The 13,062-nt window shown below is 55.4% G+C and overlaps 1 protein-coding gene across 5 annotated transcripts in view; it reads right to left on the bottom strand.

The window, feature by feature from the left end:
- Nucleotides 1-13,062, bottom strand: part of PRKCZ (protein kinase C zeta) — a 143,512-nt gene that overhangs the window by 16,628 nt on the left and 113,822 nt on the right. For 4 of the 5 annotated variants that reach the window (XM_030942377.1, XM_030942376.1, XM_030942378.1 and 1 more), the window contains one exon: nt 819-905. In XM_030942377.1, the coding sequence (XP_030798237.1) occupies nt 819-905 (87 nt within the window). Of the gene's footprint in view, nt 1-818; nt 930-13,062 lie in introns of all 5 variants that reach the window. The other variant, XM_030942379.1, reaches the window with a different exon arrangement.

Here is a 13,062-nt window from a genome sequence, read left to right as displayed (position 1 = left end):
TTATTGCCTACTGTCCTATTGCCAGAAAGAATCTAAGGTGACTCACAAAATTGCATGGAACCTTCTTAAGGAAGGAAGTGAGGAAAAGGAGAAACTACAGAAGACAGGAAAGGTCCAGGGAGCTGAAATAAGCCCCCCGACAGTCCTGGAGGTCCCATGGCTGCTGGGGGAGGCCCAAAAATATAGAGACGAAAGGGAGGGGCAGGAAGGAGTCTCTCAGCTCACTCTAGAAAGAGACCATTCTCATTCTGCTCCTAACGCTGAGTGAACGTTGGCCACGCTGTGCCACTAACAGGGTGAAGAGCAGAACCATGGCAGAGCCACTATGAAGACATCACAGTCCCAGGCCTCACTTCTCTCAGACCAGGCTCAGACCAGGCACCTGCTGCTTCAGGGGTGGGGCCCAGGGGACTGGTTCTGAGGCACCATAACTCAGGGGACCTCCCGAAAGTTATGATTCTGGAGCAACTATGGAATGCGTCCCACTGTGGGGGACGTCACACTGCGGGGGTCGCGGTGCCCTCTGCCATCCTCCCCGGACCTCCCTCGAGCGCCCGGCTGACCCCTGGAGAACGTTCCCGGCCCCCTCTGTGCACACCCGGCCCCTCCGCACCACTGCGCATACCCACCCGGCTCCCCCACCCCCGCACGTACCCACCCGGCCCACCCCCCATGCTCACCCCACCCACGCCCCGCCACGCTCACCCACATGCACCCCCCCACACGCGCACCCACCTGGGCCCCCCTGCTCCACACGCACCCACCCCTCCCCACTCCCCCGCCACGGACACCCACCCGGCCCCCTCACGCGCACCCACCTAGCGTGCTCCTCAGGGAGCTTCCTCTGCCTCTGCATGTGGAACATCAGGTCCCCGCCGTTGACGTACTCAATGACCAGGAACAGCCTGCAGGGAGAGAGGCGTCGGAGGCTGCAGTCACCCTGGCAGACGGCGGCCTCCTTAGACAGAAGCCCCATAGAAGCAGCCTTCGTGGGTCTGAGCCCTCTCAGAGGTTCAGTCTTGCAGAGGTCTGGGGCATTGGGGGCTGGGGAGAGCAAAGAGCAGCCGGACCACCCTGGCAGCAGAGAGGGGCTGGTGGGGATGGGCTGCAGGGCGGCTTGTGAAGTGGGCAGGTGAGGGAGTCACGCAGGGGCCTCGCCGGCCTTTGCTCTTGGCCACCGTGTGTGGACTTGGGAAGTGTGGGTGGGCCCCGGAATGAAGGAGGTGGCTTGTCACCAGGTGGGAGCGGAGGTGGCTTGGACCAGGGCAGGGGGCTGGGGCAGGATCTGCCAGGGGCTGGAGCGAGGCGGTTTCTTGCATGGGGACAGCACTGCAGGCCCCAGGTGGGGCGGCCTTAAGGCCTGGTTTCATCGCTGTGAGGCTGAGGAGTCCGCCAGCCCTCCAAGGGGACAAGCTGGGGTCAGGGTGAGGCCAGGCGGGAAGTGGCCTCCTGGTTTCGCAGACGTGATCGTATGATTTTAAAAGACCTGCGGACGTCATCAGGACCACGCAGGCCCTTCCTGTCGCAGGGACTGGGCCACGTGGTTTCTCTTCCTAATAAGGTCTTTCCTACATTTCATGAGACTCAATTTTCAAAATTAAATTCCCACACAATGTACCAGAAATACCCTGTGGCGGGCACCTTGCGGGTTTTTAGGTCATTGGCTCCTCTGGCACCTGAATTGTTTATTTCCTTTGGACCGGTGGCTGCTCCTGGCTGCCCTTCGTGGAGCAGGGAGTGGACGAGGGACGTGCGCGGCAAATCTGCCCGTTTCCCTCGATCCCACGCAAGCTCCCACACCACCGCCACCGTTACACCTCCAGGCACCTGTCCCTGCTCCTGCCCTCCACGAGCTCCCAGAATTCAGCCAGAGAGGACAGGGGCCAGTTTACACAGGGCAGGTGAACTGGCTGCAAATCATCTGCAAAGTTTCTGATTGGAAACAAACTCCTAAAAATCAAAACAGCCTTGGACCCTGAGTGCGGAGCTGGAGAGACGTCCACCTGGCCAGTCCAGCATCCGGAAGAACAAGCCGTGCCTTTGGGGAGCAGCTGGAGAAGCGAGCAGCTGGGAAAGGGAGTGGCTGGGGAAGGCTCCTTCCCTGGCTTTTGTTGTCTCCCCTGCCTCCAATGGATGTGCCTGGAAATTCTCTGGTAACCTGGCCCTTGCCCTTGGGGACTCGCCGGTCCACTGCTGCCTGTTTTGTAAGTAAAGTCTTATTGGAACGAGGCCATGCTTCCGTCCACTATCTATGGCTGCTTTCAGGCCACCGTGGCAGAGGGAGTTGCTAACAGAGACCCTGTGGCCCGCAAAGCCAAAAATGTCTACTCTTGGGCCTTTCAAGAAAAAGTTTGCCAATCCCCGGTATAACCAAAATGGCAATGACAGAAAGAGCAGCTTTGAGGGTGCCCTCGGTGTGCAGGAGCGTCCTCAGTGCATCTGTGGAGGGACTCGTTCAGTAGTGTCAACCTCACGGGAAGGAAGCTGCATGATGGCCGCCAACCCCTGGAGCCCACGCATGACCTAAGAGTTGGTCAGAAAGCTTTTTTCTTTTGTTGTTGTTGTTTAAAATCATAAATTTTATATTATGAAAAAGGTAAAGAAGAAAAATAAAAGTTTTAATTTTACCTTCAAAAAAAGTTTTACATTGGATAAAAAGAATTACTTTTTTTAAAAATTATACTTTAAATTATACTTTAAGAAAGTGCAAATACACATGCCATGGTGGTTTGCTGCACCCCATCAACCCGTCATCTACATTAGGTATTTCTCCTAATGCTTTCCCTCCCCTAGCTCCCCACTCCCCGACAGGTCCTGGTGTGTGATATTCCCCTCCCGGAGTCCATGTGTTCTCATTGTTCAACTCCCACTTACGAGTGAGAACCATGTGATGTTTGGTTTTTTGTTCCTGTGTTAGTTTGCTGAGAATGATGGTTTCCAGCTTCACCCATGTCCCTGCAGGGGACATGAACCCATCCTTTTTTATGGCTGCACAGTATTCCATGTGTCGCGTTTTCTTCATCCAGTCTATCATGGATGGGCATCTGGGTTGGTTCCACGTCTTTGCTATTGTGGACAGCGCTCATCGGCTTTTTTCATGATTTTATCATCTACATGTGTAACACCCATCACCATGACTATGTTGCATCCAAAAACCTTGGTTAGGATCCTTTGAATGATATCGGATCTAACATATGAGCAAGCATGGCCAAGGTGCGCATGGTCATATACAGCTGGTCCGCAGCTATACCAGGAGGCAGCCTCGGTGTGCACCACGATTAGGGGTTCCTTCCTTCCGGTGAGGCTGTCGTACACCTGCATGCCTGTCTCCCGGCCTGTGGGCTGCAGCCAGGCCCACCCGTGCGCCCCGCTTGCCGCCCGGCCTGCAGGCCAGTGCCACCCAGATGGCCTGAGGCCCAGCGCGGCCTGGAGCAGCGGGGCGCCCAGGCCTCGGCCGTAAGTCCTCAGCATGTCAGCGGCCAGTGCCTACGACTAGGCAGAGACAGGAGCCACCGGTCAGAAAGCTTTAAGAAAGGATTTATTCAAAACCCTTAGAGTGCTCGGGTGCGGTGGCTCACGCCTGTAATCCCAGCATTCTGGGAGGCCAAGGTGAGCAGACCACCTGAGGTTAGGAATTCAAGACCATCCTGGCCAACATGGTGAAACCCCGGTCTCTACTAAAGATACAAAAATTACCCAGGGCTGACGGTGTGCACCTGTAATCCCACCTACTCGGGAGGCTGAGGGCTGGAGAATCGCCTGAACACAGGAGGTGGAGGCTGCAGTGAGCTGAGATTGCGCCACTGCACTCTAGCCTGGGCAAAAGAGCAAGACTCCATCTCAAAGAATAGAATAAAAATACAAAAACCCTTAGGGTGACTTCACTGCACATTTTTTGCCACCAGGAGTTACATGCCCCAGTGGGTGCTAGTCCCTTCCGCCCGTCCCCTGCGAGAGGAGCCACGTCCACCCCCACAGTGCTGCTGCAGTGTGCCTGGGAAGGGCCTCCACGGCCTCTGTGGGTTCATCCTAACTTTAAGCTATCACGGCCCATAGGACAGGGACAAAGCCAGCGCCATTTCCAGAGAAAATAAAGAAATACGTGAATTCTAGAGAAAAGCATCAGTACAATGCCTCGGGAGGCTGAGATAATTTGGGGGACGTTTCAACACTCAGAGAGGTAGAGGTGGAGGCCGCTTCCTTTTCCTCTCCAGAGAAAAGCCCATCGTGGGAACTGCACTGAAAGCCATTTCTCTCTGCCCGAGGCCTAGGACCCAGGCAGCTTGCTGAGAAAGGAATTTATTTAATTTACAACTGCTCAAGCGGCAATGATGGTGGGTTTTTTTGTCTACAGAAAAACCTTAAGGCTACTTTTGACATTTCTTCAGAGCAAAAATCCACCAGGACAATCTGGTGTCAATTCACTCTGAAGGCGACTCGGCGTGATGCAAGCTGAAACGGCTGCTGACAAAATACCTGGGACCACAGCTGAGCGAGCTCTGAGTCCACTCCTCTCCTCACGCTGGTGGTGTGCACCTGTAATCCATGTAGGCACCGTCCTGTGTACAGGCTCTCAGGCAGGGGCGCAAGGCCAGGCCACGGGGCGTGTGTGGCTTCACCCATTAGCCCCTCAGTTACACGCACAGTCCTGACCCCAAGGGACACTGGGAAGTATGGCCTGGTGGGGGCTCAGGCTGCCCCTCCGTGTACCAGTAGCCACACTCGCCATGTTGTGGCCTGATCTGGGCTGGGGATGCCCCTCCCTGTCCTGGCAGCCACGCTCCTCCCATGTTTGCAAGGGGAGAGGAGCAACCAGAGCCCAGGTGAGAGGCGGGACGCGGAACGCACGAGACACGTGCCCTCAGAGATGTTTTTTTGAGACAGGATCTCGCTCTGTCACCCAGGCTGGAGTGCAGTGGCGTGATCATGGCTCACTGCAGCCTCAACCTCTCAGGCTCAGGCAATTCTCCCACTTCAGCCTCGTGAGGAGCTGGGACCACAGGCTCACACCACCACCGTCAGCTAATTTTTAAATTTTTTATAGAGATGGGGTCTCGAGATATTTCCCAGGCTGGTCTTGAACCCCTGGCCTCAAGTGATCCTCTGGACTCAGCCTCCCAAAGGGCTGGGATTATAGGTATAAACCACTGCACCTGTCTGTCCGCAATACTTAATCAAATATGCAAATGTGAAGAACGCCAGCAAAAATGGATTCATCAACAACCAAAGACAAAGTGCAGCTCTCAGGAACTAGGCGAGACGCCGACTGCAGCCAGATCCAGTCCCCGACCCTGCCCTGGAACCGGCACCATCCAACAGACGTGGGAAGTGGAGGGACGGCAGCTGCAGGGGGATGCTGAAAGCTCACAAAACCTCCTGGGGGCGGCCAGGGGCTCCTGGAAGCTCACAAAACCTCCTAGGAGGTGAGCCCCGTCCTCGCTGCTGCCTCTTCTCGCCACTCCCCCCACCCTCTCCAGGAATGCAAAGTGCTGGCTCAGAGGGAGGAACCGGAGGCACAGGAGACGCTGCTCTGAGAGTCAAGAAGTAACCAGATGGGTCCGGGTCAGCTGCCACCATGTGTGTACAGAAAGTTCTGGTGGAACGTGGCCACACGTATCCCTTCACACAGTGTCTGAGGCTGCTTCTGTGCTAGAACATGTAGTTGCCACAGAGGCCGCAAGGCCCACAAAGGTGGGAATATTTACTGCCCGACCCTTTAAGGCAACCTTTGCTGACCCCTGGTGGGGCCCTCAGTAAGCGTCAGGGGCCACTCCAAGTCCCTCTGTGTTAACGCACATGACTGCACCACCAGGAAGTAAGTTTCAGCCCTTGCCGTCTTACAGATGGGGAAGCCGAGGCACAGACAGGTTGGGGGACGTTCTCCGGCTCACACAGCTCCTGGCTTGTCAGACCCAACATCAGACGACTCGGGCAGGCCCAGAACCCTCAAATGGAAACCCCACTTTTAGGTCCTGTCCCCGCCTCACAGCGGACACCATAGCGGTGACAGAGCTACCCCCAGAGGGAGAAGGCCAGGGGTCACCTGGGTTTGAGGAACAGGAGAGGAGAACGAAGGAGATAAGCAGAGGGGCCACAGAGGCGGGTGTGGCCGTGGCACCGTCATCACAGGGCACGCTGGAAAATCCGATTCCTGACTCGGAGAGCAGGACGGACATTAAAGTTCTGAGGAAGATGCCAGCAGATGAGGAAAGGTGGTAAAGCTCAATCAACAGAGGGATTTTACTTCGTCCAAAGAACTCTACTGGTGGGGATGCTGGCAGGCCTCGGATTTCTTCATCGAGGATAAAATGCCAGAAAATGCCCGGGAAATGCACTCGAGCGCTGGAGGGCGGTGTGTCCCAGCAACCACAGGGCTCACATGCAAAGGCAAACATGGGTGTCCGCAACACGAAAGGACACGTGGCAGGCAGCCCCTCACCTTCCAGGAGCCAGGAGACACGGCCTGGGGTGAAGCTGAGCAGACAAGAAGGCAAGGCAGGGTGCAGCCGCGGAACTGGGTGAGAACACCCCGCCTCGGAAGGGTAAGGCTCACAACGTCACAAAAGCCAGGGCAGAGCGAGGCAGCTGCCCTCCATGACACCCAAGGCCCAGCAATCGCACAGGGATCCCGCCAAGAGGTAATACCAATGCGATTTAGAATGTTCCTGGGAATTTAAAAATCAAGAAAATTTAAAAATCCAATGAAACTTGCACAAGAAAAGGAAGCTAGAGATCAGACGCCAGAGCGTGCAGGGAACTCTCATCATTTTAGGCCGCCTCGGCATCCATACTGAATCTAAGTTGGACTTACTCCCACCAGAAGCAGGGCTGTCACCTTGACAGTTTCCAGTTCCACATCCTCCCATTCCTCGAGCTGGCCCACCCAGACACCCGCCCTAGGCAACTGGCCCCGGTGACCTCCCTGCAGCCCCACTGATGCCGCACCCCACAGTCACAGCACAGCCCCACCGTGGAGTCCCCCACAGTCACAGCATGGCCACACCGTGGAGTCCCCCCACAGTCACAGCACGGCCACACCGCAGAGCCCCCCCCAGTCATAGCACAGCCCCACCGTGGAGTCCCCCACAGTCACAGCATTGGCCCCACTGCGGAGTCCCCCACAGTCACAGCACAGCCCCACCGTGGAGTCCCCCACAGTCACAGCATTGGCCCCACCGTGGAGTCCTCCACAGTCACAGCATTGGCCCCACCGTGGAGTCCCCCCCAGTCACAGTGTGGCCCCACCACGGAGTCCCCCCACAGTCACAGCATGGCCACACCGCGGAGTCCCCCCACAGTCACAGCGCGGCCACACCACAGAGCCCCCCACAGTCCCACCACAGTCACAGCGCGGCCCCACGGGGCTCAGGCCTGCTTGCTTTAAGTCCACCAGTTAAAACTTCCCATGGGAAACCTGTGTGCAGAACACCCTGGACCCAATAAAGGGTTGGCCCAGGGGTCCCTGTCTCTCTTTACACTCCCTGGCCTCCCAGTAGGCTGCATATCCCCAAGGCCTGTAGGTGATAAAAGTTGTGTTTCCATCCTGTGTCTCTCTTGATCACTGGGGCAGTAGCTCTCTGTCCTAAATATTCTAAATTAAAACAGTATGAATACCAACAACAAAAACTATCCTAAATAAAATTCAGCAAATTGAATTCAGAAGCACATTAACAAAGTAACATACTAAGACAAGGCACAGGTTTCCCCAGGAATCTAAGGATGGTTCAATATCAGCAGCTACATTACGATGACACCATTCATTCTGGGAGGCCCTAAGGAGTAAAAAATCATTAACAATGATCTCCACAAATGGCAAGGAGGCCTTTGAACAACTTTCAGTGTTTTTTCTGGATAGCAAAATAGAAATGGATAGAAAGTCCCTTAACAGGACAAGTCACACCTCTGTATGCAGTTATCAGTCATCTTCTCTCAGCTTCACGCTGCTGCTCAGCCTTTCTAGAACCTTCTCCCAGTGGCTGGGGCTAAGCAGAAGGTGTCCTCAGAGACCAGATGACGGGCCCAGGAACTGGGAGGGTCCATTCCCATCTCCAACAGCTCAGGCAGGGGCAGCTCCTCTATGGGTTCCAGAACCCAATCTGGTGGCTGCAGGCAGAGGCCCTGTCTCTCCTCTCCCCTGTGGCCCTCCCAACACGCTTTGCCCATGCCAGGGCAAATGCTGCCTGTCTGAGATGGGAAAATAGTTCGGTTATGCCTTGAGGATGGCACTGTCCTTCTGGTGCAAAGTGTCCCAGCTGTGGTCAGAAATAGGACAGGGCTGCCTGCTGTCGAGGTCACCCCAGTGAGGCAGGTGCTGGCCACTGTCATCAGAGAGCAAGATGAACAGAGGCAGCACAACCCGGGTGCAGCAGCTGAGGTGGGTGATGCTGCCCCACCTGGAGATGTTAACCCTGTGCATCCAAAGCCCCAGAAAACCACCTGAAAGTTACTACAAGGAAGAGAACTCAGAAGCCATGGGGCCCACAATTACCACGCAGAGACCAAGCTGCTTGCTGCTGGATGCTCTGAGGGAAGAAAAAGACCTCGTTTACAACAGAAACAAGAGATGAAACACTCAAGACAGAATTAAACAAGGAAGTGGCCGGGCACCATGGCACGCCTGAAATCCCAGCACTTTGGGAAGCTAAGGAGGGAGAATTGCTTGAGCCCAGGAGTTTGAGACTGGACTAGGCAACACAGCAAGACCCCTATCTCTAATAATAATAATAATAATAATAATAATAATAATAGAAAAAAGAAGAAGAAGAAAGAAGGAAGAAGAAGGAAGAAGAAGAAGACACGGAAGTGAAAAAAACGACATGAAGACGTCAAGAGTGTCCGGAAAGAGGATCTGAGTGAATGAAAAGGTAAACCGGGCTCCTGAATGGGAAGATCCAACACTAGAAGGATGTCAGTTTCTCCCCAGGTAATGTGTAAACTTAACAAATCCCAATGAAAATGCCAGTTTCGGGCCAGGCGCGGTGGCTCACACCTGTAATTCCAGAACTTTGAGAGGCTGAGGCAGGCGGATCACTTGAGGTCGGGAGTTTGAGACCAGCCTGGCCAACAGCGAAACCCCGTCTCTACTAAAAATACAAAGATTAGCTGGGTGTGGTGGCGGGGCCTGTAATCCCAGCTACTCGGGGGGTTGAGGCATGAGAACTGCTTGACCCCAGGGGGCGGAGGTTGAAGTGAGCCAAGATTGTGCCACTGCATTCCAGCCTGGGTGACAGAGCAAGACCCCGTCCCCCCCGCCCCCCAAAAAAAAGAAGAAAAAAAGAAAAGAAAAGAAAATGCCAGTTTATTTTTCTTTCTGGAGGCAGACAGGTTGATTATAAAGTCCACATGGAAAAATAAACAGGAGAAAAGGAAAAACAAGAGGCAAAACCGTCCAGATGGTGACGCTGGTTAGTCCAGGGTATTTGGGGTGTGGACGAAGGTTCTTTCCTGCATGTTAAAATGCGATACAGGTTTAGAAAGAGGCTCTTCTTTCATGTGGTCTCTGTCATCATCTAGTAGTTAAGCAGCAAAGGCACAATTTCAGGACTGGCCCGAAAGTTCCTTCAACTAAGGAGACCCCAGGCGGCTCCAGAGCCATCAGCCCATCCCTGCCCACCCTGGGGACCACGCAGGGCACAGTGGCATGAGACGTTCAGGTCTGGATGGACAGGAGGAGACGCCATGACCTCGTCTCTGCTCACTACTGGCAAAATCATCCCCAGGCCTGGCAGTGGAGGTCCCCTGGTCCTAACATGACCCCGAATGGCAACCACACCCAGCCCCCGACCTGTTCTAAGAGCGGCCGGTGCCTCCCGATTAGAAACAAACAACACACCCCTTTCTCCCGTGTTCTGCACAGCGCCGCGTGGCCTGTGACACCCCATCAGGAAACAGCAGGCACCCTGCGCGTTGCAGGTATGTGCTGGGGGTCCCTGAGGTCCCCTGACTGCCCAGGGCTCTGGGATGGTTCATGTGCAGCTGTCCACAGTGTCCCGAAGACTGCGGGACGCCCTCACAATGCAAAAGGCAAACCAAACCCCTGGCTCCTGCCAGGCCCCCGATGCTGGGAAGAGCCCCTTCTCCCATACACAGCCTGGGGGGGGGCCACGGGCCTGAGCGTCCTGCTCTGGGAGTGCCACGGTTTAGGGTGGCACTTTTTCCATTTTAGGCAACCTGATGAAAAGTGAGCAAACCAGGGGCTGCTGAGCCGTCACCGTGCGTCGGGAGAACAAAGGCTGAGGCGGCTGCGCCCACGCCGGGCCCTGCGGGTGTCAGTCAGCATCTGCTCCTTCTGTGCTGAGCTCTCGTGACTCCAGCACACGGACGGGTTTTGAAAGGGAGGTGACTCATGTTCGAGAGGCATCTGCCCTTCCCAAGGTCGTGGCCGAGGCTGTCCCTGCTGTGGCACCCACTGAGCCCTTCCCTCTACTGCCCCCACCCCACGGCGGCACCTCCTCCTGCAGCCCTGAGGAGGCAGCACCCCAGGGTCGGATCCTGTCACACCCTCACCTCTTTCTCACACACCCACAACCACCTGCAGGGGCGTCTCCACCCCAGGCCACGGCTGTCTGTGTAGACACAGGGTATGGTTTCTCCATAAAGCAGGTGTTTATTGTGTCTTCAAAATGCGAATGAATTGCTTCTCCCCACCTGTACACACGAGGTGAGACTAATGTTGAACTGTAACATTCAGGGATTCCCTGTGGCCACCAGTGGACACGAACATGGCCAGTCCCCGAGTCCTCCACGTCCAGGCTGGCGCCGCCCTATGCCTGTCTGGCCAGCACTACCTGACTTCTGGGAACCGGGGCGACTCCCCCACATGGGGACAGGCCCCTCCTCCCCACCCCCAAGGCCTCCCTCCAGGCCATGACAGGCCCAGCAGGTCCCTCTGGCTTCTGTGGCCCAGACCCTACTCCCCACACCAGTGCCTGCCCAACACCAACACTGCACTGAGAATCCCCGGGGCCTCCACATCCCGGGGCCCCTTGGCCAAGTCCAGCTTCTAAAGCGCCTGGCACCTTCAGGCCTGGTTCTCTTCCGTCCCTGACACATACCATTGCCCTTGCCCTTCCCACAGGCCTGTCCCCTATGAGCCCCTCCTATGTGACCCAACCCCCGCCTGCCCCCTTCTCTCCACGCAGTCCCACTCTGCTCCCTACGGGCCCTCTCCGGGTGCCACGCCTCCTGACGCTGGTGACGATTCCGGGGACGTCACTCTCTGCTGTTAGTAAAGCTGTCTCCCTCTCCAGAGCTTCGGGCAGGTTTCAAAGCATAATTGATAAAGAAACACACACACACACACACACACACACAGTGCTAGGCGAAGTGCTCTTCACGTCTAGAAGTCACTTTGACCAAGAAGAACTTACTCAAGTGTCTAAGTCAGTGCACGGCCTGAGAAGTGCTTCCACAGATAAGCAAGGGTGTGTGTTTGTTCTTTTTAAAGAAACACATTCTGAGTGTGAATGAATGTAAAATAATCAACCGTGGCAAACAGTAAGAGGTTTTATTTTAGAACAGCGAGTGAACGGGCGTATTTTAAGGGTAGTTTGCTCACCTACCATCTGAGATCACTGTGCCTTAGTGAGAAAGTGTCCTCAGACTCTAGTTGAACGGGGCGGGGGACGCTGAAAGTAGTCATTTCAGCTAAATCTCTAGTTACTCGGTTTTCCTGAAATAGCTTAAACTGAAGCGATTTCTCGTTTTGGAGATTTTATGGCTCATGTAACTTTGGCTGCTGTTTGGAAAAGGTGGGCTGTCTGTGTAGACACAGGGTATGGTCTCTCCATAAAGCAGGTGTTTATTGTGTCTTAAAAATGTGAATGAATTGTTTCTCTCCACCTGTACACACGAGGTGAGACTAATGTTGAACTGTAGCGTTCAGGGATTCCCTGTGGCCACCGGTGGACACGAACATGGCCAGCCAGAAGAGGCACAACCAGATTTGGGGTGGAAAGAAAGCGATTGTGATTCTTCCCCGCGCACAGACCCTTTATGGGAACCAAACTTGCGAGGAAACCTCTGCAGTTTCATTTGCCAGGTTTCCCCTGGATGTGGCCTGGGAGCTGTGAGGCCGCCCAGAGCGAACGGGTGTCCTGTTCCACGTGTCACTCACCTGGGCCTCAGCAAGAGGCCCACGCGAAACCTCAACTGGATGTTCCAGCAGAACCAACGCACAAAGAGAAAGTCCCTGTAAAACCTGCAGTCACCTCCAGTAACCAGGGAGCAGAGGTGGTGCAGCCGAGCACACCCACGGGGCCAGGCCAGACTTTTCCGCCACCCGGACGCGTGGCCGCCTTGCCGACGTTGGCTTTGCTTCATGTGGGTGTCTGGTGCTGTGCAGTTGGTGAGGATTTGCGGGCAGGTTTCACAGCCCCCCAGCTACTGGACTGAGGCAGCTGCCAGTCCTCCCCTCAACCTGGAGCTCACGCATGACGCTACCTGTCTATTCGTTCAAAGACACCGTGCCAACGAGAAGAAAGGCCTCGCGATGAGGGAGCGGGTTCCCACGTGCCTGCCTTGCTGTAAATGGTTGAGTCCCAGCTGTACCAATCTTCACAGCAGCTGCAGGGGACAGGGGACAGGGGACAGGCATCCCTGCTGTTCTCTGTTTCCAGGGAGGAAACGGGTGCCGAGGGCCATGTGGCGTGGAGCTGCAGAGCTGACAGGCATGTGCGCCCGGACCCTGGCTGTGTTGCCGTCAGGAAAAATGGCAAAAGGCTTCAGAGCTGTCGCACACACGCTCTTCTCGGTTATCTGTTTCTGTGGGGTCTTCTGGGGTTTCATCTTTCCAAGTTGGTAAGATGCACGCAGCCGACAGCAGTGCAAGCACGGCAGACGAGCAAACGAAGCCTGTCCGTGAAGGGCGACGGATTCCCGCTGGCCCCCACGCCAGGTCTGCTTCTCTCTGTAACTCTGCCTCAGCGCCCTGATCGCCCGTGTCTGTGCAGACTCTGAAGTCTCCTTTGAGCAGCTGGAACATCTTAGTAGTCTTCAGGTTCACTAGAGTCACGTACAATCTGACACATGTCCATCTCCTATTTGTATGACAAACGACGTCAC

This window comes from Rhinopithecus roxellana, chromosome 12, assembly GCF_007565055.1.
Source record: "Rhinopithecus roxellana isolate Shanxi Qingling chromosome 12, ASM756505v1, whole genome shotgun sequence".
NCBI classification, from domain to species: domain Eukaryota; kingdom Metazoa; phylum Chordata; class Mammalia; order Primates; family Cercopithecidae; genus Rhinopithecus; species Rhinopithecus roxellana.
Note: the sequence above shows the minus strand (reverse complement) of the source record. Positions and strands in the feature narration are given on the sequence as shown.